This window comes from Cinclus cinclus, chromosome 27, assembly GCF_963662255.1.
Source record: "Cinclus cinclus chromosome 27, bCinCin1.1, whole genome shotgun sequence".
Taxonomy (NCBI): domain Eukaryota; kingdom Metazoa; phylum Chordata; class Aves; order Passeriformes; family Cinclidae; genus Cinclus; species Cinclus cinclus.
In genome coordinates, this window is record NC_085072.1 from 5,721,566 (window position 1) to 5,748,951 (window position 27,386).

The window sequence follows — 27,386 nt, forward strand, 5'->3', positions numbered from 1 at the left end:
AGACAGATCCCAAACTGAAGGGCCTGGAACAAAGGAATCCCCCAGACCTCAACGAGGGGGGACCTGGTGGGGCTCAGAGGAGAGGCAGACCACAGAGGAAGCTGCCAGGGTTCAAGCCCCAAGCTAAAGGTGCCCTGCTGGGCTTAATAGAGGGTGAGACCCCAAAATCCAGAGTGGCTGCAATGCTCAGAACATTCTGGCAGGACCCAATCCCACCCCAAGGGGGCCAAAGGGAGATTGCAGCCTTGCCGCCCTTGGGCTCAGAAACAACTCAGCATCGCCCAAGGCGCCAAATAAACCACCCACAACCACAAGCACTTTGTTTTTCCTAATAGTTTAATTAGACTTTAATGATTTATTGCTCATCTGCAAGGATTAATATTGCATTCATTAAAAATCATTCCTATACAAAATAAACCTCTCAGTCCCGGCCCGACGCTGCCGCCGCCATCACTCCCAAGCTCCCCCAACATGGCTTATCCAGACAGACAGCCCTTGAGCCAAGATTCCACCCGGGAGGGGTGGGAATGGGGGGCCAGGACCCGCAGGGATGGGGGACTCACAGGGAAGGGGGGATGCTCCCCCTCCTTCCCACAAACGCCCGTCCCAGCTCGCTGTCGCCAGGGAGGTCTGGGGGATGGTGGAGGGAACCCAGGTGATCCTCAGGATCTGTGGGGGAACGAGGCAGGTAATCCCCAAAATTATGGAGCAACCATCCAGGAGGAGACGAGGCAGGGTGGGAGAAGAACAGTCAGAGGACATGGAGGCAGGGATGAGAGGGGGATGATCTCAGCACCTCTCCCATCTACTGGCCCCCAAGGAGCTTTGCACCCCCAGACCTGCAAATCCCTGGGAAGGACCCATCCAAGTGGATCCCTGCAAAGGGGGAAGGAGCAGCTCCACGGTCCAAGAGGTGCCAGCAGCTCCTTCCCTCCCTTGGGTGGGGAAAGGAACAGGAGATTTGGGGAGGATAACAAAAGCCAAGAGAAACCTCAATGGGTTGGAAGGAGCTTCCAACAACCCAGCACAAGCTGGGAAAGGGAAATGTCAGCAGGGGGGGCATGGAGGAGGTGATGGGATCAGCCAGGACACAGGGGGAGAGGGTGAGGAAAACAGCAACAGGGAGCAGAGGGGCCAGGCTGGGGTATGGGGAAGGCTCATCTCTGCATCCAGCTCAAAAAAAAAAAAAAAATAGTGAAACACCCCCAAAACCCACCGCAGACACCCTCAGCACCACCCAGCACTTCCCAGTGGGACATGGGAAGGCAGCCACATCCCTAGTGCTTCCTCTTTAAAAACATCTAAAAACATCTCCACCCTCTAAAACATCTCCGTAAGGATCAAAAAGGAAAAGAGGAAGAAAAAAAACCAAATAAACAAATGGGGAAAAAGATGTTTAAAACTCAATTAAGGTGCAGTTTGGCTAAAAAAAATAAACAAAAAACCTAGAAGAGATGAGGATAATGCTGGGAAAGTGACCCCCATCCGGATTCAGATTAGCACCCCGAAACACTGAACTCCCCTGGACCCAGGTGGCCAGCAAACCCAGGCCAGTGGCCACCAAACCTGGGCCACCTCAGCGCAGGGACCTGGGCTGGGCTTGGGCACAGTCACCCCCTTTGCCAGGTGTCCTGCAGGCCACTCTGCTCCCAGGAAGCACCCGGAGCAGGGATCTAGCAGCTAAAACTGGGCTCTTTAAGGCAATTTAGAAGTTGCAGATAATCCACACAAAGAAATAGAAGATAAGGTAGAAGAGCATCTCCGGATCCACAGGGAGCCCGGCTGAGACCAACGTGGGCTGGAAAGGTGGGAAAAGATACAAAACAAAAGCTGAAATAAACCATTGCTGCAGGAATGAAGTGCCCTTGGCATAGCAGGAAAGGGAAAGCCCCTCCTGGAGCCAGGGCTGGGAATCAGTGGCTTCAGCCACATGAAAGCAAGAAGCAAATTCCAGGTTGTCTGGCAAGATCAGACACAGATGCAATCATGGAAAAGGGGGAGAACAGAAAACCTGACCTTAAAATCACAGATAAAATGTAAAAACAGGTTCTGATGATGGTTAAGAGAAAAAAAAAAAAAAGGTAAACCAAAATAAAAATTATTTCTAAAAATAATCTCTCAAATGTTGCCTTGTGTGGTCTGGTCCTTCATGGAAATGGTCCCATCAGTATCTAGGAGAGAACGAAGGGACAGTGAGGGACATGGGATGTGCTGCTGTGCCAGGATAAGGAGATGCCCCAGGCATGGGATTCCAGACTCGTTTGAGCTGGCAGGGACTTTAAAGTTTATCTCATTCCACAGGCAGGGACACCTTCCACTATCCCAGATTGCTCCAAGCCCAGTTCAGCCTGGCCCTGGACACTTGCAGGGATCCAGGGGCTGCCACAGCTGCTCTGGGCGCCCTGTGCCAGGCCCTGCCCACCCTCACAGGGAACAATTCCTTCCCAATATCCCATCTACCCCTGCCCTCTGGCAGTGGAGGCCATTCCCTCTTGACCTGTCACTCCAGACCCTTGTCCAAAGTCCCTCTCCAGCTCTCCTGGAGTCCCTGTAGGCTCTGGAAGGGGTTCTAAGCTCTCTTGGGAGCTTTCCAGCTCTGCCAGAGGGGCTCCAGCCCTCAAAGCACCTCTGTGGCCTCCTCTGGACACACTCCAGCAGCTCCACATCCTTCTGCTGTTGGACACCTCAGAGCTGGAAGCAGAACTCCAAACCAACAGGGAGCTGGGAGCCCCTGCCCCAGTAGTTCTCACCTGTAGTAGTTGGGTTTGAAAGGCCCATTTTTGTTGAGTCCCAGGTATTTGGCCTGATCGTCCGTGAGCTCCGTTAGGTGGGCGTCGAACGAGGGCAGGTGCAAACTGGCCACATACTCATCTGGGAATGGGAAAAGGGAAAATGGGATCAGGGGGTCCACATCCCCCACCACAACATGGGGATGGGATGATGGGAAGGTCTGGCTGGGCAGCACCCCAGATTCACCATCACCCAAAGCAGAGCTGAGCCCAAGCTTGGGCTGGATGTGCCCCTAAAGGCACAAGGAGGACATGGAAAATCCCAGAGAAGGGAGGCTACAGGATGTGGGATGCCTCCCACGCTGCAGAACACTAACGAACATAAATCAAATAACCCCCATGTATTTTAAGGCTACTGCCTCTGGTGACTTCCTTGAGCTCACTGTCCCTCTGGAAGTGTTTTCCCAGGCCAGGTTTGAATTCTCCTGACCCTGCTGGCACATGGATTCCCCAGGGAAGAGTCAGTTCCTTCACTCACCCATCTTCTTGGGCAGCAAGTAAACGTCCTGCTTGTACCGACCCTCGGGGGCGTTGTAGAGCTCAATCAGAGCCAGAGCCTGTGGAGAGCACAGGGACAAGCTGGGAACAGTCAGGAATGGCCACCAGCTTGGGCAGCACAAGGCTCACAAAGTCAGAGAAGGATCAGGGAGCTGGAGGGACAGTGCAACTATTTTCAACATGCCTTGAGGGCAAGGCTCCCACCCCAGGCACATCCCTGTCTGGGTCTTCATAATCCCACTGGAGGGATCAGAGAGCAGGGATGAGATGCCACCCAACTTGTCTGCAGCATCTGGACTCAACACCCCAGGGAAAAACATGAGGATGGTTTAGGGTTAGCAGCTCTTCTCCTCTTAAACCACCCAGCTGCTGCAGCACATGGAAATGGAGGGGCTGCTCCTCAGAAACTGGAAGCATCCAAAAACCAGGGTCATTCCTTCAGGTGAGATGAAACTGCATCCCCTGAGGGCTGGCTTCCACTGTTGGGAACCAAGTCCAAAACAGTCCTGTTCCATGTCCACTTGGGCTGACAGGAGTGAGGATAAGGGAATTCCCCACTGTCAGCCTGGCTGTCCTTCCCCATGAGCACCAGTGCCACCAGTCCCTTCTGTGTTCCCAGTCCCATCAATTCCCTCCATGCTCCCAGTGCCACCAGTCCCCTCAGTGTTCCCAGCCCAAACAAAGCCTTGCTTTGAGGTAAGCTCAAACCTGTGCTAGGTGGGCTTCAACCCATGCTGGGGGAGTTTAAATCTGTGCGCTAGAGGGGCTTAAACCTGTGCTGGGGAAGGTTAAACCCATGCCAGAGGTCTCAAGTCTGTCCTAGGAGGGCTCAAACCTGTCTGGGGGAAGCTTAAACCTGTCTGCCAGCCAAGCAGGACCTGTGCCATGAAACCACTCATTTAAAAGCTCTCCCAAAACTTGCTGTACCCAAAACACTGGGCCCACGCCAGCAATAACTCCAGCCCAGACAAAATGGTATTTCTGGCAGTGGTGCCATCTCAAGGACCAATCCCAGCCCGTTCCCAGCTCCTTCCAAACCATCCCCACCCCGAAGCTTGTGCAGGGCCCCTCCCATGTACAAACCTGCGTGGTGGCAGTGATGGAAAGAACAAAGGTGGGGACTGTGGAGCAGCTCAGGTTGAGCAGACGGCCCTGAGAGAAGGTAGGAGGAGTCAGCACAGAGTTGGACATGCTCCCAAATCCAAACCAAACTGAGTTCCCAGATGAGATTCACCTCCACCCCTTCGCTGCACAGGTGACCAGGGGCACAGAGAACCAGGGCATGGTGACCAAAACATTTCAAGTCTGCTCCAGTTTCCACCTTAACCCTTCATTTCAAGGCAGGGGAATGTTGTGGTCCCTAAAAAAGCCAGTCCCTCCTCCTGCTAGAACAGCTCCTGTGGGAAGAGAAGCCACGCAGCACCTGGGGAACCCTGCACAGATGGGGGTTTGTCTGAGTGGGACGAATCCCAGCTCAGAAGAACGGAGCCAGATGGCACCTTTGTGGCTGCACATGGGATATGACACACCCGCCCTCAACAAAAGGAAATAAAAAACAAATAAAGTAAATCAAAAAAACCTTTTTGAGCCCTGAAGCTCCCCCAAGCACTTTTCCACCTGGATAAATCTGTGATTTCTTTACGGAGGCCCAAAACATCATGGCCCAGCTCTCAACACACCTCGGCCAGCAGCACCACCCGTTTCCCATCTGGCCAGATGACATGGTCCACTTGGGAACGGACCCGCTCCCACGTCAGCTCCGGCATGCGCAGGCTGGTCTGGAAGAGGAGGAGGAAGAGGCTGGAGTCAGGGCAGGAGGAAGAGGCTGGAGTCAGGGCAGGAGCCGCAGGTGGGCACGCTCGGAGCTGCTGGCACTCACCACGTCAATCTCAGTGTTGGAGTGGCCCATGTTGCACACAATGCAGCTGTTCTTCATCCGGTCCAGGTGCTCCCTGGTCACCACGTTCTTGTTTCCTGCAGGTACAGAGAGCACAGCTGACCCCACAGCAGTGGCAACTGAAACCCTCTGGTTTCTCCTTCCCTGAACTCGAGTCAGAGAAGCTCAGCTTGGACATCAGAACATCAGATGAGTTTCCCTGGGACATGAGCCCTTCTGGCTGTGACAGCAGAGAACATGTGGGACAAGTGCTGTTGTGGAATATCCTGAGCTGGAAGAGATCCACAAGGATCATCAAGCCCAAGTCCTGACCCTGCATAGGACACTCCCAACAATTTCACCTGGTGCCTGAGAGCATTGTCCAAATACCCTTTAAGCTCTGGCAGGACTGGGACTGTGACTGTTCCCTGGGGAGCTTGTTCAGTGCCCAAATCTTTCATCTTTGCTCTCATTAATTAACCAGGCTCTAGAAGATCCCAAAATACCCTGAGAACAGGTGGCGAAGATGTCCCTGTACTCTGGGCCAGGACTGTGGTCAAATAGTAAACCAAGGGGAAAAGCTCCTGGCAGAGCCCAGCTACTGCAGAAAAATAGGAGCACACAGCAGTGAAATGTCCTCCATTCCCAGCTCCCTTGAGACTCCACTTGGAATGATGTTCCTCAGCCCTGTCTATCCCTACCTGTGCAGGTGATGACGACATCCACCTGACGGATTACTTCGCTCAGCTTCACCACCCGAAATCCATCCATGCTGGCAAAGAAAGGGGAATAGGGACCATGATGAGGAGGAGAAGCTTGTTCCTTCTCTGCCCCAGGCCATGAGGGTTCTCAGCAGCTCCAAACTGCTCTGGCAGCAGCCCAGGCTCTCCTCTATCCCTCCAGGGACACCAGTGCGACAAGGGAGGGCTATGTAACAGTTGGGATGTCTAACCCAGACTTGGAAATGTTGGATGAGCCAGGAATGTGTGGCATAGAGGCTTGAGCAGCCTCCCCAAAACAGCTAGTGAACACCTTCTGCCTGGTATCCCATCCCTGAAAGCTGCCTGAGCCCATTCCCATCATACCCCAACAAGGTGCATCTTCTCCAAAATGAGCCAAAGATCCCCCCGGTTTCAATCCAGCCTCTGTAGGGTTTGGAAGAGCAGAGAGAAACACTCCCACACAGATGGGAACACCTTACCAGGCTTGAAGAGCGCAGATGGGGTCAATCTCCGTGACGTACACAATGGCTCCCAAGGCTTTCAGGGCAGCACAGCATCCCTTCCCCACCTGCCGAGGCAAAAGGATCCCAGTGAGGCAGGACACAGACACACCAGTGCTACAGTCCCTGCCCTGAACTGCCCAAGCCCATCCCAGGCTGGAAAATCCTCATCTCAGCCACCTGTCCAATGCCAGGAGCAGCTCAGGATGTACCTGGTGAGCAGCACAACTGCCACAAGCCCAGCTCTGCCTCCAAGGCCACCAGCTTCCCACTGCCAGAAGGCAGGATTAGACAGGATATTGAGAAGGAATTCCCCCCTGTGGGAGGGGTGAGACCCTGTTCCAGGTTATCCAGAGAAGCTGTAGCTGCCCTACCTGGACATGTCCACAGCAGGAGCTTTCCCAACCCAACACTCTCACAGCCGAGCATTGCAGGAGCCTTTCTCCAAGCAGGAATTAGAGAGAGCCTAGAGGACCATACACTGCCCCCTTGCCTTTAAGCTACAGGATTTCAGAGCCATCCTGCACTCCTCAGGGGGCAGATCCTCCATCCCATGCTGCCCACATCAGCCTAGGGAGCACAGGGTTCCTGCAACAACATCTCAGACTTGCTCCTCCTCTTCAGTGGAAAATTAAAACTAAGTCCAACTCCACATCACCAACCCACAGCAACACCTGGCTCTGCTGCATCAACTCTACTCAGCCCCATTTTGTGACCAGCAAGGTGCTGGACCAAAATCATTTCCAGAGAGAGCCTCACTTATCATCCAGCTCCAATCTTGGGTCTACTGAACACACCCAGGCAGGGCCAACTGGGACTCCAACTCACACCCAAAGGGGAACCATTCAGGGTGAACAGGCTGGGAGAGCTAAGGGTGTTCAGCTTGGAGGAGAGCAAGAACTTAGAGCCCCTTCAATTGCCTGAAGGGGCTCCTGAAGAGCTGAAGAGGGACTATGGACAAGAGGTAGAGTGACAGGACAAGGGGGAATGGCTTCCAACTGCCAGAGGGCAGGGGCATATGGGACAGAGGGAAGGAACTCCTCCCTGTGAGTGTGGCAAGGCACTGGAATGAACTTCTCAGAAAAGCTGTGGCTCCCCATCCCTGGAAGTGTTCAAGGTTGGATGGGGCTTGGAGCAACCTGGTCTAGTGGAAGGTGTCCCTGTCCATGGCAGGGGGTAGAACTGGATGAGTTTGAAGTTCTCTTCCAACCCAAATGTGGGTCGGAAGTCTGGGAATCTCTGACTCTCCTGTTGTGAAGTCCAGTAAAGTTCAGAACAGACCCTGGAGACAACAATGCCCAGCACAACTCCTGCCTGGGCAATCAGGCACCAGCCCAGAGCATTCAGTGAGAGCCAGCACAGTCTCTTGGTCAAGCAATGCTGGGCTCCACTGGTGCCTAAATGAATTAAGGAGCAAATTCCTGCTGGGAAGAGCCTTTGCAGCTCCTGCCAGTCCCTGCACAGTGCCGGAAGATAAACACCCACATGGACATGGCACAGATGGAGGGAAAGTGGCAGCTCCCAGCTTCAGCTCTTCCAGGGTAGAATCAGTTACAAATTCATTATACAATTTTCCTCTGCCAGAGTATTATTCTCAGGGAGAAGCTGCCTGCCCTGCACAGTGACAGCCAGGCTGGATGCTGAACCTGGGCCAGGGACAGCAGATGGGAGTACCCATGGGTAGTTATAATTCAGGCCACTGTTCCCAGCAACTGTCAGCTGTGCAGCTCAGTTCATCTGCAGCAGACTGGGAAATCTGATCCTTGATCTCCATCCTCCCAGCAGATTCCTGCAAGATTTCCCTGGTTATCGCTCACCAGGTTGGGTCTACTCCTTATAGCAAGGGCGAGGGGCCTTTGCACAGGGAATTACAGGATGCTGAGCTTGGGAGGCCAGCTCACGGAACTCACCTCCCCATAACCACAAACCACCACTTGCTTCCCTCCAAACATCACATCTGTGGTCCTCTTCAGGCTGGGGGACAGAGAGAGATCTGTGTTGGGATCAGTCAAGCCCAAAACCAGGTCAAAGCAGCAGAGCCTGATATCTGCTTAAGATCAGCCAGAGTCAAACCCATCAGTGTGGAAGCGCCAGTGAAGAGAAGAGCTGGACTCACCCATCCAGGATGGATTCCCGGCAGCAATACAGATTATCAAACTTCTGCTTGGTGACAGAGTCGTTCACGTTCATGGCTGGGACACAGAGCTTCCCAGCCTTGGAGAGCTGGTACAGCCTGGGAGAGGGCAGAGGCAGGTCAGAGCACACAGCAGCAACTCCCTGAGATCTCTGAGATCCCAAAGCTCCCACCTGTGGACACCGGTCACACTCTCCTCCACAATCCCTCGGATCTTCTTGAACACGCTGGGGTATTTCTTATAAACCCAATGGGTCAGGTCCCCACCATCATCCAGGATCTAGAGAACAGGCAAGAAAGAACAGGGAGCAGTCAGGCCTCCCACTGGGAAATGCACTGGCTGAGGACAGGATGGGGAAAATTATTTGGAGAAGCGTCTTCAGGCACTGCTGGAGTGGCTCTTTGGGCAGGGTCCTGTGGGTCAGGACTCCCAGGTTCCCCTAGGTGCCTGCAACTTGGGGTCTCCTCCAGAACACTGAGATTCCTTACCCCCATGTGGAGCTGCTGGATCCTAACAGGATTTCCTGCCTCTGCCTGGAAAGGTGACCACAGGCAGCACTAACTAACTAGGCTGAGCTCAGGGTGCCACAACATTCATGCCCTGAAAGCAAACAGGAGAGGAGAGGCTATGGGATGTCAGACCAAAGACACATCACTGGTGACCACAGACTATGCACTAAGGGGGGCGTCAGCCTTGACAAGGGAAAGGTCCCCAGTGTGATCCCAGCTTTGGGAGGGAGAGGGCAGATGGCATCTGTGCTCAGAGAGGAGTTGCTGGGGCAGCTCCTGCAGGGGGAAACAGGCCCCATTTCTTGGCTCATGGCAACTCCACCAGGAGCTGCTTCCTTGCCATTGGGATGTGCCAGCTCAGCACATCATCTCTGCAGCTCCTGACATTCCCACAGCTGCTCCCAGCTCATCTCCAGTTGCTGTCCTTCAAGAGCCCCCCTTTAAGGGGAGTCAGAGGACTTACTGAGGCCAGCAGGCTCCCAGGAACAGCCCCAGGGTGAAAGGGAGGAAGAAGGAGGGCTGGAGAAGGTTCCTTACCATGTTGGCCTGCCAGCCATCCACGTTAACACAGCGGTCAATGCACCACCAGAAATCATCCTCTGACTCCCCTTTCCAGGCAAACACAGCAACACCTGAAAGAACAGGAGCACCCTTGGTGTTTGGCAGAGTTCTCTCCTGCTTGGCCAGCTCCAGAAACACATGGGCACAAGAGCCAAGGGGCCATGCAGAGATAACACCACAGCTCACACCAGGATCACACCTGTCCATCCCTCCCTAGAAGATATTCCCCAAAAATATTAATTCCCTAAAACATAAATAGAATTTTAAAAAACCCCAAACAAATAAATAATAAAAATCAAAGAAAAAATAAGTAATGAGAAAACAATACTACTAACAATAAACAGTATAAAAACAAATAAAATAGAATTAAAATACAGTTAAATATAAAATTAAAATATATTTTATGGTTTTTATAATTTTATATTTATTCCTATTTATTTTATTAGTTTATGTTTTATATTTTTAGATTCCATACAAAATAGCTATAAGCATTTTATAAATATCTATACATGTATTCATATGTTTATATTGTATATTTATGTCAATGTATATACATTTATACATACCTAGTATAAAATATTTTGAAATATAAATCATAATTTTATAAGTTTATAATATAAAAATAAGTGTGATGCTATATGATACTATATTCTATTCTATTATAAAAAATTCTATAAATACAGAATAAAACATATAAAAATAGAAAATGAAATATATACAAATCAAATACGAAATTCCCTAGATTTCCCCTGGGATGAGGTAAGGGAGGCAGGAGGGGCTGTGAGGGCTCTGGCCCAGCTGCACTCACCAGCCTCTGCCAAGGCAGCAGCCACTTCGTTCTGGGTGGAGTAGATGTTGCAGGCAGACCAGCGGCACTGTGCCCCCAGGGCACACAGCGTCTCGATCAGCACCTGGGGACAGCGGGACAACCGGGGGTCACGGGTAACCCGGGGGTCAGAAATGCCCCAGGCACCAGGGCAGGCCTCGGGCAGCAGCGATGGGCACAGGAACCAAACGCTGCCTTGGGGAAATGCCAACAGCACCATCTTTCCAAAACGCCTCCAGGCCCTACTGAATGTGCATTCTCCCATTCCCAAGAGATAAAAAACTCTTCCCCAGAGAAAAGCTGATGTCCCACCCCCAAAAATAAGCAGCACTCACTGCAGTCTGTGCTGTGATGTGGGTACAGCCCACGATCTTAGCTCCAGCCAAAGGCTTCTCCCCCTGGGCTCGTTTCCTGAGCGAAATCAGAGCAGACATGTCTGCAAAAGGAAGAGAGGTTTTAATGCTGGCTCAGTTCACAGGGTCCCCTCTCCACAGTTCCTCTCCTCTCAGGGCCTCCCAGGAAACTTCCAGCCCCAAAATTTCTGCTGTAGCTATTACACAGCCAGGGAGAAAACTCCTCAGCCCTGGCCTGGCAGGTCTGTGCAAAATGTGACCAAAACATCAGGGTTGTCTATCACTTGATCAAGGGACAAGGAGAGAGACAAGGAGTCTGGGACTGGCAGTGCCTGGGGAAGGCACCTGAGGACAGTCACCAGCCCTGTAGCAGCAGGTGAAGCACCTGAACTTGTAAACAGATCTGCCACATTTCAGAAGAGCTGCTCTAAATGTGACTGGATTATCTTCCCTTTTGAAAAGGAGAGTTACCCAATCACCCCAGTGGAAATGGTAATTCAGCTTCCCACCACCCCCAGAGGAAGGGGTTGGGATTTTCAGCTTTCAGGCCTCTGAAGATGTTACAAAATCCTTGTCCATACAAAGCCAGTAAAACATTAAACCCTGCAAGAGCTCTGCTCCAGCTAGAAAATGGATGGGACACAGCATCAACACTTGCTGGCACGTGTCGCTCTTCCCTAACTGATTTGGGGGGCAAAACAGGATATCCAAGGCTGCAGCAGGAATGGGAATTGTCACTCCTCAGCTCCTGGTCTCCAGAACTTGTCCCAAGCCCCAGACACCCCACACTCCACTTTGTACCTTGCTCAGCGATCTCAATCTCCCGGCGCCCAAACTCCGCCTGCTTGATGTTCTTCACACAGAAATTGCTGCTGCCCTTGGAGTTGGTTTGTTGCTTCTCTCGGGGGGACACCTCGTCATCAGAGCTGTCCGTGTACGAGGCAGCTAAACCAAAAAAGGAATGAGTGTTATGCCAGGCCTTATGAATCCAGGAACCTCTACTCTTCAGGTTTCTGCTCTGTTTCCCTTCCCAGCTTTCACTCATGGCTCAAATTACCAACCTCCTAAGGAAAGCAAACGCCCTGAAGGAATTTTGCACTCTTTTTTCTCTAAAACAACCCAGAGATAACACGATTATCAAGTGGCAATCAATGCCTGAGTTTCGGCAATGCCTGGAATCATTCTCTCCACATCCAAATACAAACAGCACAAATCCTGCCGTGGGGAGTAAGCAGCACATTCACTGCAGCACCCACGCTGGGTTTGAGAGAAGAACATGTGAGGACAAGGACCTGGCACCTACCAGAGCTGTAGCTGTCGGTGGAAGACTGGGAGATGGAGCGGGACAGGGACCGACGGCCTGTCTTGGTTGGGAATTTGGTGAACTCCTGCATGTCATCTGCAAACTGGATTTGCTGGGAGCAAAGGAAAGAAGTGCTAAATCAGGAGATGATCCTTAGGGCACAACACCTCCCCAAGCTACAGGGACCCACAGGTCCCCTCAGTCCACAAAAATTAACATCACCAAATACAAGGCTACAGATGCCAAAAATGAAATCTCTTCCTCTGCCTGAACAGCTGCCACCAGGTTTCTGTCACCCTGCAGATTTGACACAACACCTTAAGATAAAAAGAGCACCCTGAAACATCCCTTTTAATCCATTCCCAGCTCCGTAAGGCTCCTTCAGGAATTTACACTCCTTGTACAACCTACATCCCATGTGGAGGCAGAGCCCCTGCCCCAACCCGTCCCAGCAGATTTCTGCCCAAAAATGCAGCAGCAAGAAAGCTGGGGTGGTCCCAACAGATCCCTGGTGCTTCCAGGCTCTTCCCCAGGAGCAGAGCATCCCACAGGTTAAAAACACCACACATCCTTCCAAAACTGACACGAAAAGCACAGGAAAAAACCTCAGCAAGAGAGAACATTTCAACAAAAAGAAGTTGACATTGCATTGGCTTTCAGCCTCCTCTGCAGGACAAGATGTTTCCATTGGAATAGAACCCCCAAAACAGCCACTTCTCACAGCCAGAGGCAACTCACAGGCTCCAGCACCTTCCACCAGATCATCAAATTTAACTGTGTTGGGCCAAAAAGAGAGGAAAAGTAACCCAAAACTGCTCAGCTGCTGCATTTGCCCCGAGTGAGCAGCCAGCAAAGGCCTTATTGCTGCTCCTGCCAGGGAAAGGTGACGGAGATGAAAGGGAATTAGGGGAAGCACCAGCAAATCCAGTCTGCAGCCCCCTCCCTGCTGCCATGCAGGAGATCCTGACAAAGAACCCCAGCACGGCCCCTTCGCTCAGATCACGTTGCTGTAGGATTTAATTTTGCCATTTAACAGGGATGAGACGTCATGGCAGGGAGTGGGATTAACAAAGCATCCCCAAGACACAGGAGACCTCAAGAGGAGTCCTGGAGAAATCAAGGTGAGGGAAAGACAGCCCAGAGCAGCCTCAAGGAGGGGTTTTCTGTGCCACAGCTATCCCCAAAGATCCCTGAAAGCTTTGACGCATGAAATAGCCTTCAGAGGGGAGAAGAAAGGAACTGTTTAGTTGAAATGATCCATTCCAGAATGGAGGCATCTGCACAGGCTGGAGCTGGGGTGGCTGCAGCACCAGTACAGCTTTCTAGGCTGGAAAAAGTAGCCACAATTCTACAGAATCCCAACAGATGGGCCAAAACCAGCATGGTTTTCCACTTGGGAAGGGACAAGGGGGCATGAAACCCATGGCTCACTCCAAGGGAGGGCAGGAGGGATGATGTGGGACTCCAGCATCCCTTCCAGGAACTGACTGGCACAGATCAGATCCATCACCACACCCAGCCAAGCATCCCAGGCATTCCTGTGGGTGCTGCTGCTGCAAGGTTTCCAGCCAGCTCCTTCATCCTGGACACATCACAGCCCAGTATCTGCTTCACCAACCAGACCTCCTAGCAGACTCAAGCTGGATTCTGATGTAAACTACTTTAGTTTGTATTAGTGGAAGGAATGGGAATAATAAATGGAGATAGAAGGTTTGGTTTTGCAATTGTTTGAGGTCATTTGGTGCAGAGGGAGGATTCAGAGGGCACCACAACCTCCATCCCCACACAAGAGCAGAGGGAGGGTGTGGAGAAGACCACAACCTTCATCCCCATGGGAAATCAGAGGGAGGACCTAGAGGGCATTGAAACCTCCATCCCCATGGGACAGCAGAGGGAGGGTGTGGAGGCCACCACAACCCCCATCCCCATGGGAAAACTGGTTCCAGGAATAAGAGGGGCAGAAGCACTTCCAGGCAGGTACCAACACTGTGCTCAGGGTGTGTGGCAGGAGCTGGCAGGTTTCCCAACAAGGAATGATGTTGCTGGAATTTGTTCAAGGTCTATTGCTGGGATCAATCTTCCTCACACAGCCTGGGATAGGCTTGTGTTAATTCCATGCTGGTGTATTGCTCATGGGTGCTTCCAGGGAGAAAAATGCATCAGCAATTTCAGGACACAAGATTTCCATGCCTCCACATCAAGCTCTTCCTCTGGCAGCTCATCAAACCAGAGGGTATAAAAAACATTCCCCATAAAACAGCTGCTGGCATTACAACAGCTTAAAGTGTGAGCTGAGGAATTTTCTGTATCTCAGGGAAAGGTTTCCAGGGAAGAGGTGACCCAGGAGGGAAAAAACATAAGGCACAGTGCTCCAGCCCAGGGTGCAAGTCTGTCCTGGTTTGCAGCACCCAGGATGTGTGAACACCAGGACAGGGCAATTCCTTTCATGGAAACAAGCTGTCTGCATGGGTCTCATGGAGAAAGCTCCTCTGGGATGCACTGGAAAAGAGGGGATGGGATGGAGGGATGCTGCATCCCCCAGTCCCAAAAGATCCCACACCACAATCCACCTCCCCTTCAGCACTCTAGCTGTGAGTGCTGAGCCAGCTCTGAGGCACAACCCCACCCTGCAAGAGAAACAGCAGGTTTTGAAACACGGGAATGAGGGGGCTGAATCCAAGCACAGAGAAAAAGCAAGCGCTGAACAAACCAAATGCTGAATTACCCCCAGTAATCCCTGCCGTGGCTTTACCAGGGCTCAGCTGAACTCCCCAGCTTAGCAAAATCTGCCCTGGCTAAAATTATCATCAAACACCAGGAAGAGCACCCAGATCCAAGGAGCCATGCGAGCACCCCACCCCTCTGAGGCCGGGACGTTACCGCTGTGTCCGGCAGCGCGAGGCAGGAGCGCGGGGAGCTCGGGCACGGCTCTGGAGCAGAGGTGCGTGACCAGCGCCCTCCGCGTGCCGGGCGCTCGAGCTGCATTAAGGAGACAGAAAATCTCCTAATCCCTCTGCCTGTCATGGCAATTGGAATGAACAGCATTCCCAGCCAGGGGCCGTGGGTCAGAGCTCTGTGGCTGAGCGGGACTGGGGATGTTCAGCTCCCAAGAGCACGGTCAGGAATCGCATCCCAAACTTCGTCCTGCTGGAAGCGGCTTTTCCAAGCGGGTGGAGCACCAGGGTTTAAGAGCAAGGAAAATATTTTTTCATCCCAGAAATTCGTGGTCAAAGAGGGAAAACAGGACAGCACCCATTTCCCTGCACAGGAATTAAGCCAGGGGTTTTCAGCATCACTGCCCTGGAAAAGGAGGAGATAGGGCTGGAGACCTAAGGGGCCAAATGAGCTGCTCCTCACTTGGAACAGCAGGAATTTTGGGATATGCCCTGCAGGAAAACAGCAGGTTCCACCATCTCCTGCCAAGTCCTTCCAGAGCATCACTGGGCACTGCCTGCTCCCGGTCACACCAGCTAAGCCAGGAGGACATTTTCTCCCTTTGGGAAATCCACTGCCACTGTGTCCATTCCCAGGCAGATCTGGCATTTCCCCACAACAGCTTCTCACGTTCAGCTCAAACCATCCTTCCCAGGGCTGGAGCAGGAGCTGAGGGAGCATTGTCCACCCTATCTGGCAACACTGCCCAGAACATCCCAAACCACCTGAAGCTGTTCGAAGAGCAGCCTGAACATGCTCCTCTCCAGCTTATAAGTATAAATCCAGTGAGAACACTGGCAGGGCAGGGCCAAACCCAGCAGCTCAAGTGTCTCCAGCACACACAACCTCATTTGTTTAATTATTACAACACAGGGAGGGCAAACAGATTACAGGTCTGTCTGGATTGGTACCATCTCACCAAACTGGCAGCTCATGACTGCAGGGTGTGCCATCCTCCATGGCTGATTGCAAGCACCTTCCCAGTGGTCAGCCAGGAGAGCAGTTTTTGGAGCTGACAGAGCAAGGAAATTCTACTCCCTGACTCCAGGGAGTTGTAGATGCAGCTGGAATTACCCCAAGCACAGACGAGCCCAGCATGTCCCTCTCACACAGGACAATCCCACTTTTCATTTTAACACTTCTTCCATTCCCAGAATAGCTCCAGAGAGGTCACTTAACCTCCTTTGTTGTGCTACACGTCCCTGACTGCATCCCATGCAGCCTTGGGGGAGCACGGGAGTTCCTTCCACGGGTTGTGGAAGGAACAGAGATTTTGGAAAGCATCCACCAACTCACAGCTGACATGGCTCATCAATGCACAGGCTCCACAGGGGAAAAGACACAGGCTGGGAAGCAGCTCCAGGCTCTATTCCTAGCACTCCCAGGTTTGCTTCAGCAATCCTTTTCTTACTATTACTATTAGGGATAACATGAGCATCAGCACATGCACAGCCATGGGAAAAGTGTCCTCCCAGCCACTTCTGTCCTGAGTAAGTGGAGGGGGGACAGGAGCAGGCTTCACACATCACCCAAGATAAGCAGGAAGCAATGAACCATCTAAAACCCTCCAGACTTCCAAGTCTGACATCCCTGGATGTGATGACACAGCACAGTTGCACAGGGAGAAACAGGAAAATGGGAGGAAAACACTTTCCTACAGCCACACAACCACCTCTATAAAGAAGAGCCTCTGCAACCCACATCTGTCCTCCCAGGAGAAAGCCTGGAAGGATACAGAGTTCTGGACCTAGACTTTGGCTGCAGAAAACCAGCAGCAGGGATCAGGACTATTCAGTGCAGCTTGTTCCCCTTACTTAACACGTTCTCCCAAACAAAAACTCCCTGGCAGAGGCCGGGATGGCACTGCTGGATGTCCGTGCTGCCAAGGCAGCCCTGACGTGGCCTGTCTTTTAAGTTCATCATTTCTCTGTCAGTCCTGGAAACTCAGCCAGACAAGGAATGTTTTACAGCTCAAATGAGCATCTTCCTCCTCACCAGCCCTGCTCCCACACAAAGAGGGAGCAGCAGCTCGGACTAGGGCTGGGTTTTGCCCGCCTGGAAGAGGGACACCTTCAGGTTTCAGTCTCCAAGGATTCCTTATCTGCAGAAGGACAGAGAGCTGCTGGCTTTTCCCATGGAGGAGCTGGGTCAGGCATTTCTGAAGTACAAGTTGTTTTAATCCACTGACTTTCAGAAGCAACTCACCACAGCATCCAGGGAGGGCAGAGGCATCCCAGAGAATGAGGCCCTTCAGCCTCATCAGCAGAGGGGGAAAAAAGTCAGATAACCAGTGTTCTCCTTCATTCCAGGTCAAAAAGAAGAGAGGAGCAGCTTTGCTTGAGCCAGCTCCTCAGGGAGGGGACAGAACCTTTCCATGCTCTTTTCACCCAGAGCCTGGAGGGGACCCCGAGCTTCCTGGCCCAGGAGAAAAGAGCTGTTGCCACATTTGTTCCCCTGAGGCCATCCCAAACCCACTAGCTGCAGGTTCCCAATGCTCCCAGTGTGCGTCCCTGTGCTGGCCCCTGCAGCTGGCCCCATTCCCACTGTGCCCATGCCAGAGTGCTGGGTTTGTTTAGAGGACTTGGCTGCCCTGTCCTCAGACCCCCTCTGCTCTGCTTCCAGGCTGGAAGATCCAGTCCCTGTTCCCACAGGACAGTGTCTAGACATGAGGCTGGAAACAGGGGACACACAGGCGGACGCAGCTCCTGCTCCACAGTCCTACAGGACATGGGTTTTTGGGGTGGGAATCAGCAAGACAGACAGGATGGTTTCAAGGCTCTTTTCCTGTGAGGTTATCCATCCTGGAAGGGTATTTCTGGATCACAGCACTCCTTAAGGATGGAGGGAAAGGAATAATGAAGTACTCAGAGAAGAGGGATGTGGGATCAGAACCGGCAAGACTCCCACCCTGACAACTCACCATCCTCATCCCCAAACACAGGGGAGGGTTTGGAGGCAGATCTGGCTCTGTGACTCAAACCATCCCATTTTCCCACCTCCAAGCTCTGTTTGCACATGCTAGTGCAAACCTGGATGGCAAAGGGCTGCACAAATTCACATGAGGCTATGGCCAAGCCCATGGAAGAACCACTAGATTCCCAGTTCAAATCCTCCCAGCAGCAAATGAATCCCCAGCCAGAACCATGGCCAGGTGAAGGTGGGGGATTTTCCCCAGCAGCACCCACTGCTGTGCCCCACCATTCCATAGGGATGCTGCAAGAGCAGATCTGTTCAGCAAGCATCTCCTGGTCCTCCACAGCCTGAGCACCATGGCTCTGTGAGAGCTGAAAGCAGAACAACCCTCATGAAAAAAGGACCTGCTTCTGCTCCAGGTGTGGCCTTTGAAAGAGAAGAACTTTCTCCTGGTGGTTCCCCCAATTTTATGAAGAAATTCCAAGTGCTCCATTCAGACATCACAGCTAGAAAAGCTTCCCAAGGGTGCTACTCTGTGAATGGAAGCACAGCCATGTGGAATTTGGTGCTCCTGGCTCTGTACCTCACTCCCAGAGGGTTCACAGGGCAGACTGTTCTCCCTAGAGGCACACACCTGCCTAGAACTCTCCCCGCCAACAACCCAAACAGGAATCCCAGCCAAATCTCCACCTGGAAACCTTTACACTGCTCCCAGGGAAAAAATAAAAGAGCACTGAGGTTCTGGCAAAACAAACCAGCCAAGCCCTGATCCCAACCTCCATCCACCACTACCAAGGAAAGGCTGACTGGGTAAAGCGCTGAGGGAAAAAAAACAAATACAAGCCAAGTTTCTGTGAGTCCAAGATGAGAACTAAGGACTTCCACATGAATCCCCAAAGCTTGGCAGAGGGGAAAAAAAAAAAAAAAAAAGACCCATGCCAAAGGTTAATAGGCTGGAAATCACCACAAGATTTCAGTCATGATGGGAATCACTGTAAATGCCAGTTAAAGGAAAAATAAACAGAAGGAGGGATTCAATAAAAGAAATGTGGTTTTGAGTGTTAAATAGTAACTGGGAATAAATCCTGCCTCATAAACACCTGGAGGTCAAAGGTGTGCTCCAGCAGGAGCAGAGGGAAAGCTCCCACGAGCAGATAAGGAGGCATCTAGTCCTTGAACTGCAGGAATCAGGCAAAGGCTTGGGGTGGCTCTGATGGAGCAGGATCTCCTGGAACACAAAGGGATATCTCCTTCCTGGCATGAACAGCAAAAGTCCAATGTCTGGGATCCATAAGGGCAGTGAACTCCAGTCGTGTCTCAGAGGTTAACCCCATAATCCCCATGAAAGAGCAAACAGCAACTGGTCTAAAGCCATCCTGGATTTCTCACCTCTGGATTCATCCCCAGTGCCCACCCAGCCTCTGGCACAGCACGTGTTTGGACAGTAGGAAAATTAGTATTAATTGGAATTACCACACTGGAAGAACAGCACAGGCAAGACAAGGTCATGTCCTTGCAAGGACAAGGGAATGGCTTCCCACTGCAAGAGGGCAGGAAGAGATGGGGTATCAGGAAGGAATCCTTCCCTGTGAGGGTGGGGAGGCCCTGGCACAGGGTGCTCAGAGCAGCTGTGGCTGCCCCATTCCTGGAGGAGAGTGTCCAAGGCCACGTTGGATGGGGCTTGGGAGCCATGGCAGAGGGAGGAACTGGATGAGCTTTAAGGACCCTTCCAACCCAAACCATTCCCCTATTCCAAGACTGTGGGTTAAATCACTTCCAGCAGCTTATGGGGCAATCTGAGGACTGCAGGCCTCCAACAGGCCAGCTGGCAGAGCTGGAAGCCCATGGAAATGTGTTTGTGTGTCAGAGCTGAGAGGGAATCAGCTTTAATTAGCATAAATTTTTAAACTAATTAGAAAATGCCTCTCCAAGCACAGTTGCATGAGACCAAGGGAACACTTGGAAGCACTGTTAAACAGCTCGTTCAGCAACACCTCATGGTCTGAAGGGAAGGTTTGCCACCAAAAAAAATCCCCAAATTGAGATGCTCAAACTTCTGCTCCGTAATCCTAAAGCAGCCCCTGTGTTTTGGTGGAGGAATCACTCCCCTTGGGACTCTGGGTGCCCCACCTGTCTCCTCTTCTCCCCCCAAAACTGCCTTGAAGAACCTCAGCATTCCAAGACTTCTACTGGTCTTTCAAAAAACCAAAACAGCAAATCCCACTCAGGAGAGGCTCCAGCTACTCTCAGGTACCTTTAGCTGATCCTCCATCCCTATGTCTCGGCTTTAAGGGAAAACAGGAGCAGCCTATTCTGGAAAACTGGAAATCCATCCTCCCCCTGCCCTGACTCCCAATGCCTCTCACAGTGGTATTTCCACTAGAGTGGCCCACTCTTCATTTACCACTAGACTATTTTCAGCCCTACTTAGGAAACCACTTAGATTTTGATGCATCTGGTAAGAGGCAAAGCAGGAGAAACATCAGGCTTCAGCATGGGTTTCTCTCTGCTCAGGAGTCTGAGGAATCGGCATCAGGATGGACAAACATCACTCTCCTGGGTACTGATTTGTGTCAGAGCAAAGCCCATCTTTCCCTGCAAACAGGGCTGATTCCATGAAGCCTTCTTTTAAAGGAAGCGGGAGGGATGAAAGTTATTTCCTTGTGGAGATGGCAAATTCACAGAAAATTTTGGAGAAGGGCTTAGTTAATGTAGGAGACACTGTGCTGCCTGTAAGATGCTGACAGTTCCAAGGTCAACAGGGATCAGGCAGATGTTCTCACTCCAAAACATGCCCAGGTTGGATGCAAAACTCTCCCCACAGTGCAGGAATATGTGAAATCTGGGGCTCCCTGTTGGGAAGCAAAAGGAGGAGAAGCAGAAAACAGCAGACACAGGCTGAACCTCACCCTCATGTGGAAGGAGGACACTAAAATATGAATTTCAGGCAGGCAAAGCCCCAAGGAGCCTCCTTTTCCAGGCTGCCTACTTCTCACTGCAAAAAGCCTGAAGGAGTGAACCCCTCCAGCCACACCACACAGATAAACCAGACTCCAGGAGCTCCCACCCAGCTCCTGGCTCCTGAATGCAGGCAGCTCCTCAGCCAGGCAGGTATGGGTGCTGCCAGCCAGCTCCAGGTCTGTGGGGGCAGCCAAGGGGAAGCTGCACCCAACTCTCAGGGCTGCAGGAGCCTCACCCGAATTACAATGGAGCCTGTTCAAGGAGCTGGAACATCATGTCCTCAGCCACCTCAGTCCTTTGGCTGTGACCAACCTGAAGTAAACAGATTCTGCAGCAGCAATAAGCTCGTTACCAAGGCCACCGTATTGATCCCAAAGTGTAATTAAAATTCACAGTTCAAGCAGCCTACCTCAACAGGGCAATGAGGGCAGCTCTGAAAGGCAGGACAGGCCTCGGCTTCTGCTCCTGCTTTCTCAGAGGCACTGAACCCATGGGGGGAGATCAGCTGCCAAAAAAACAGCCCAAATTCTTCCCTGTGAGGGCAGTGAGGTCCTTGCACAGGGTGCCCAGTGAAACTGCGGCTGCCCCACCCCTGGAAGTGTCCAAGGCTGGGCTGGACAGGGCTTGGAGCAACCTGGGATAGTGGAAGGTCCCCCCACAGCACTGGGGGGGGGGGCAGGCAGGCATGCTTTAAGGTCCCTTCCAACCAAACCATTTCCAAACTACAGCACTTTCTTCTTTGGACCTTTGGGCCACCAACTAAGATGTCCCAGAGCACCCATTCCCAAGGGTTAACCATGCCAAGGAAGCCTGCAGGCATGATGTGGGCAGAGAGGGATGGTGCAGAGTGGATTCCAGCACTGTTCAGGGTGCACAAGCTCCTGGAATTATCCAGTTCCCTGGGAAGGGGCTCCACACAACCTGCTGAGGTGGCACCATGATGCTTCTCCTTGGATGTTTCTCCTAGCCCCTTACAGATCCAACCCCTGGTGTCACCAAGTGTCACTCTGGGAGAAGTTCTGGCACGAAGTCCCTCGGGGCCACCAGCAGATCCCAGGACAGTCACCTGGAATGTCACCACCGTGTGCTGAGTGAAGGTGAGCCAGAGGTCCCAGATAAGCAGCTCTGATCAAAGGGCTCAGCAGGAAGCATAATGAGCCCTCTGCAAATGCGACCATCACCCACAGCAACCTCCCAGTGATAAAAACACAGCCAGGCACAAGCAAATCCCTTAGGCTGAATGTTGAAGTCCCACACATTTCCCGCTCCAAAATCTGGGACAAGGCACTCACTAACTCCTCAGAGGAGCAACACAGACAGGATCCTCATTTGCAAAGCATTAACTCCAACCTGACCTTGAAAACCTGATTTCCAGAGCAAAATACCCCAGGCCTCAACATCTAGCAGGGAGCACGGGAACCCGCTCCAACATTTGCAGGCTGGAAAGATAGAGAAAACTGTCCCCAAAGAAAGTATTGTGGTAGGCTGGTCCCCAGCAGAAGATAACATGGCATCTCAGGGAAGATCAAAAAACACTGTACTCCTGCCTCCAGCACTCTTCCCACACTCCAGACCTGTCTGTTCGCGTGAGAAGGGGGCTCCCAGGATGGGTGGTCTCTACCCCCACACCATCAAAAGGTGACAAGAGATGGTTCTGAAGACTGGGAATAATGAATATCCAACTTTTCTCCCATCTCCAAAGTGACATAAGACTGCAAGTCCAGCTTCTTTCCAGGATGCAAGAGGAAAAGGGGAAAGCAAAAGCAACAGGCTCTGGCACACCATTTTGAAGACGGCTTGTGCTCATCAAACTCCCAAAACCTCCTTTCTTCCCCCTCTCTTGTTCAACAAGTCAATTAAGCGTCTTCTGGCCTTGCCCAGTGCCAGGGCACTGGGACAAGCCTCCCCTCTGGACATCAGGGAGACCCTCCAAAACAACAGGAAGGTCCCAAGAGCAACTTAGAAAAAAATTAGGGTTCTATCATTTAACACAGCACCAGGAGTGAGCTGGCTGCCCCAAGCCCTGATAATTCATCTCCACTCCAAACACCCCTGTGCTTTTTTTCCCCACATATTAGGGTTTTCCTGCACCCCAGAGAAGGCCAGACTCATCTCAGGACATCCATACAGAGGACAAAGAACTGTTCAACTCATCCAGCCCAGGCACCTCCTTATGAAAAGGAAAAACTGCCGTGACAGAGCAAGGAACAGAAGAAGTGAAGATCTGGGCAAAGGAATGGGGAGAGTCAGGTGCGTAGTGCCTGCAGAACAGCGGGATAGGAGGTGGTAGCCATGGCCCCAGACATGCTCACAAAGGCACAGAGGATTTATGAGCAGCCACTCTAAGGAATTAAATTAAAGGGACAGGAAAAATGAATGGCTGCAGGAGCTCTGTCAGGACAAACAAGGGCAGTCTCATCCCCTTGACAGCCCAAAGGGGAAGGTAGTTTATTATCACCCAGCCTAGCAGAGCTGCAGGGACCTGGGATAAGTCACGACAGAGCAAAGTGGGGCAGGAACAGGCCTTTGGGAATGGGCTGTGCGGGGCAGGGATGCAGCCAGCTGCAGCAAGATCAGCGGTCCGCAGACCACTGCAGACAGCAACAGTGGGAACGAAGCTCTGGAGGGGACACCCATCCCTCCCCAGGGGCCAGCAGCTCTCCACAAGCTCCATCTCCCTCTCCCCAGCTTTTCCCTGCTCCATCTCTGCCACCCCCACACCAGCCAGCACCCAGCTCGCTGCCACCGCAAAGCTGCAGCGCTGTGCATTAGCATTCCCTGCCACAGCCAGAGCCGGCATCCGCAGGGGCACAGCACCACCCCAACGCACCCACACGGGCTCCATGGGCACGGAGCACCACCCAACTCACCTCTCCAGAACCACACCTGAGGCTTCAGCCCATCTCAGAGCCCAGGAATGCTGCAGGAGAAAGATCTGTCTGCAGTGTCCATCTGTTTGCCAGCACCAGGCGTGGAAGAGCCCAGCAGACAGCGATGCCAGCGGGACAAGGACACGGCGGGGTGAGGTGGCAGACAGGGACAGCACGTGCCAAGCCCCCTGCCCTGCCACGAGTACAGTGCCACTCGTCGTGTCCTTCCCACTCCAGGGCACCCCCAGCTTGGCTCGGCTGGGAGTTTAAGGCTCCACCAACCGGCTGACGTGGATTGGGAAAGCAACTGCTGCCAAGGGCACCTGCAGTCTCCAGGGAGGCAGGAGAGCAGATGCCCAGGCACAGCAGTGATGGCACACAAGGATCTGGAGGAGCACAACCTGCCCTTGAGTTCTGCCATCATCATCTCTACATCCATGTTCAATAAACCTGGGGAAGCCAACAGTCACAGCATTCCCAGTTTTCCCCAGCAACACCACAGCAGTGACTGGAGAAGGTGCAAAACTCTGCTTCGCTCACCTCTGCCTGCAAACCACTCCTGGCCAAAGAACCGTCTAGCTCAGACAAAACTGGGGTCATTATAATGACAGACAAATCCCCATGAACTGCAGTGAAAAGCGAGCTCTGGCAGAGCCAGGTAATCCCAGCTCTCGGGGGAAAACATCCCCATTCCTCCTTTCCACCTCCACTGAATCAGCTCCTAATTCAGCCTGGAGTTGATATTTAATCTCTTACCTCCTGCTTGTTTCACTTTTTCACCTTAAACAAGTCCCTGACAAGAGGAAACAGCAATGCTGGGGGCTGACTCCCAGTTTCAGGTGACCCCAACAAGGAAACACCAACTATTCTGCAGCACCCACGGGGCCAACATGCTTCCAGTTGCATCCAAGATGCCTCTGCAGGTCCTGGGCTGGATGCTGACACTCTCCCCAAGCTCCAGCACAAGTTAAGGCTCCTCTGAAAAGCCATTCACAGAGACAGATGGAGCCTGCACTGAGCATGGCCCATTCCTACCCCCCATCTTCAAACTCCTCACGCAAACAGCATCAGCAAAGTTCAAGGAGCCCAAAAACCCAGGAGGGACGTGCTTCAGCAGCACAGCACGATCTTGCCCATCTCCATGCTGGCAAATCATCTCTCTCCACCATCTTTGCTGGCCTCTGGCCATGCCAGGAGCTCCAGGGCAGCTGGCACAAAAGTCACTTCGACTTGCAGGGAATCAGAAGGGCGTTTTAATGGTTTAATTGCAACCCTGTTCTGGGGCATCAGAGCTGGGGGCACTCAGCATCTTATCTCAGGAGAGCAATTCTCCCTTCCTCGTTCTTTTATCCTCAGCCAAGGCCTCTGCTATTCCCCAGCACTATTTGCAGGAACTAGCCAGGCAAGGAAAACAGGAGCCCGGAGCAATTTGTTCCCTGAGCTCAGCGAGCTCCCCATCTCTGATGTTATCAGCCTCAAATGTCGTGTGTCGCTGTGGGCACCTTCAATATCCTCACCCAGCCAGGAAAAGCCACAGCAGGCACTGAATCCAACCAAGGCTCCTCATGCTGCACAACCAGCCACATCTGCAGCAGAAAATTCTAGGGATACAACATCTCATCCCCCTGAGAGGCTGGCAAACTTGTCTCTGAGGATGCTCAATGAATTCCTTTTTGCCACAGGTATTTTGGTTCCAGGGGATGCTCCAGGATTTGCAGTCCCCTTGGAGCAGTCGGCTGCAGCCTCATGTTGCTCGCACTGACAGAGATGATGGTTATGAAAAGGTAAAAACAATCCCCGAGTTGGAGCTGTGCTGAGCCACTGCTGGAAGAGGCAGATCCCAGCCCCACATTCCTCTGCTCCTGCCTCCAGGCTATGTCTACAGCCCAGATAAACAGGGCCTGGTCTCCAAGTCCTGTCCCTGGGACAGAATACACCTCAAATCCAGCTGACCTTCCCTAAGGGTCAGACTCTCCCCAGTCCCACCCGTGGCCAGAACAGGCAGAAGAGATTCCCCCAGAGAATAAGGATGTTCCCATTCTCTGTGACTGCTCTGCCTTTGCGTCCTCAGCTCCCAGACAGCTGCAGCCTCGAGGGGAACGCAATGTTCAGCTGCACAGATCTGTGCAGTGCTTGGAACATGGACCTGCCTCCCTGACAGGACTGAAACTTCAGCACTGAGCCTGGAGCATAGGGCCAGTTCCCCAGGTCACTGGGGTCCTGCACCCCGCTACAGTGGCAAAACCAGTGCTCGCCCACCCTCGGTGCCATCTGAGCACCCCACAGATGTGGGAGCAGCACTTGGAAATCTCAGAGCTCCTGTGAGGCCTTCAGGGATGAAGGGGTACTGAGGTGACTCGACAGCCTCTTCCTGAGCCCAAATGTGCTCCCACCCACACCTCCAACAGAACCCCTGTCCTCAAAAAACTCAAAACTCACTCTGAAATCTCTCAGCCACCCTTCTGAGTGACCCACAGCTGGACGTCACATTGCTGCTTCTGGTTCTTTCCATATAACAGGTCCCCCCTGCTTTGCCCCCACCACAAAGCCCTGCCATTCCATAGTTCCACACAAGGGCCCCACCCTGCCTGTCCCCTTCCCGGGTTCACCCTGTCCCCCCGCACTCCTATGCCACAGCTAAGGCCCCTGCTCTGGCCCCCAGAGCTGGACTCGGCCTGCCCCAGCCCCCCAGAACCTTCCCTGCTGCTCCCGGTCCTCCCCTCACCCCCACGCGGGCCAGGGTTGTGCCCCAGCACAGACCCCTCTCTCCCCAGTACCCGAGCCCTTCCCCCCCACCCCAAACTGGGCCGGCAGCCCCCTGGCTCATACCTGCCACCCCAGACCAGCCCCCCTCGCCGGTGCCAATCAACCTCCCTCTCCACATTGAATAGGGACAGGCCCGCTTCCCAGGTACCCCAAACTGAACCCCAGCAGCTTTCCCAGCACAAACCCCACCTGAGGCGCTGCTCTTCCCAGAGCCTGGTCACGGTCCCTCCCATTCCACAACCAGGGGCTTCTCCCCCAAATCGAGGGCTGCTCCCCGCCCCGAACCGGGGCTGGTCCGCCCGACCACGGGATACCCCCGACCCCAGACCGGGGACTCACCCCCGCAACCGGGAGCTGCTTCCCCGGAACCACGGGCTGTTCGCCCCACAGCCAGGAGCCTTCTCCCTCCGCCCCACCGCAGCCTGTGCCCCGGCAGCAGCCGAGGGTCCTGCCCCGCAAACCGAGGGCTGTTCCCCCGCCACAACCGGGGGCTGATCCCCCATACCGAGCCGGCCCCCCGCCGGCCCCGCTACCTTCTTGGGGGCCTTGGTGACGGTGGCCATGAAGGAATATTTCTCGGCGTCCTCCACCTCCTTGGCCTGCTTCTCCTCGCCGCCGGCGGGCTCCGGCACCGACATCCTGATGCGGCGGGGAACGCGGGGCGGGCCGCGGCCGCCGGCGGGACAGAACGGGACAGAGCACGGCGGGGCGGGCAGCGGGGGAGCACTCCGGGCCGGTTGAACTGGGGTCGGCCCCGCCGCTCCCTCACGCTCGCTGCGGTGCAGCCGGCGCGGTGGCTGCGGCGGGTCTGCGGCCGCCGCGCCAGGGGCGGGGCTTCGTGACGTCACCGCGCCGTGACGTCACCGCGCA

The 27,386-nt window shown here is 53.1% G+C and overlaps 1 protein-coding gene across 3 annotated transcripts; it reads right to left on the minus strand.

Annotated features, from left to right (window-relative positions):
• Positions 1-1,379: 1,379 nt before the first annotated feature.
• On the minus strand, positions 1,380-27,263 carry AHCYL1 (adenosylhomocysteinase like 1). 3 transcript variants are annotated; one of them, XM_062509653.1, is made up of 17 exons: positions 27,050-27,263; positions 12,073-12,184; positions 11,571-11,714; positions 10,752-10,852; positions 10,399-10,501; positions 9,567-9,661; positions 8,693-8,799; positions 8,502-8,618; positions 8,296-8,359; positions 6,365-6,453; positions 5,865-5,935; positions 5,167-5,261; positions 4,967-5,065; positions 4,371-4,439; positions 3,268-3,346; positions 2,751-2,871; positions 1,380-2,171 (listed from the first exon to the last, which is right to left on the minus strand). In XM_062509653.1, the coding sequence occupies exons 1-17, from the start codon at positions 27,152-27,154 to the stop codon at positions 2,165-2,167; spliced, it is 1,578 nt and encodes a 525-aa protein (XP_062365637.1). In that variant the 5' UTR covers positions 27,155-27,263; the 3' UTR covers positions 1,380-2,164. The 3 variants fall into 3 exon arrangements, 2 of the variants coding, with proteins under 2 accessions (XP_062365637.1, XP_062365638.1); XM_062509654.1 differs by lacking the exon at positions 1,380-2,171 and having other exon boundaries at positions 2,747-2,871; XR_009934004.1 differs by lacking the exons at positions 1,380-2,171; positions 2,751-2,871 and adding an exon at positions 4,522-4,720 and having other exon boundaries at positions 3,305-3,346.
• Between the last annotated feature and the right edge of the window lie 123 nt (positions 27,264-27,386).

Excerpts from the sequence above, each read along its gene's own strand:
- AHCYL1 (XM_062509653.1), bottom strand. The coding sequence starts at position 27,154 with ATGTCGGTGCCGGAGCCCGCCGGCGGCGAGGAGAAGCAGGCCAAGGAG. Across the intron at positions 10,502-10,751 it reads ACATCACAGCACAGACTGCA|GTGCTGATCGAGACGCTGTG; the intron begins GTGAGTGCTGCT and ends CGCTGTCCCCAG. Across the intron at positions 4,440-4,966 it reads GGGTGGTGCTGCTGGCCGAG|GGCCGTCTGCTCAACCTGAG; the intron begins GTGTGTTGAGAG and ends ACCTTCTCTCAG.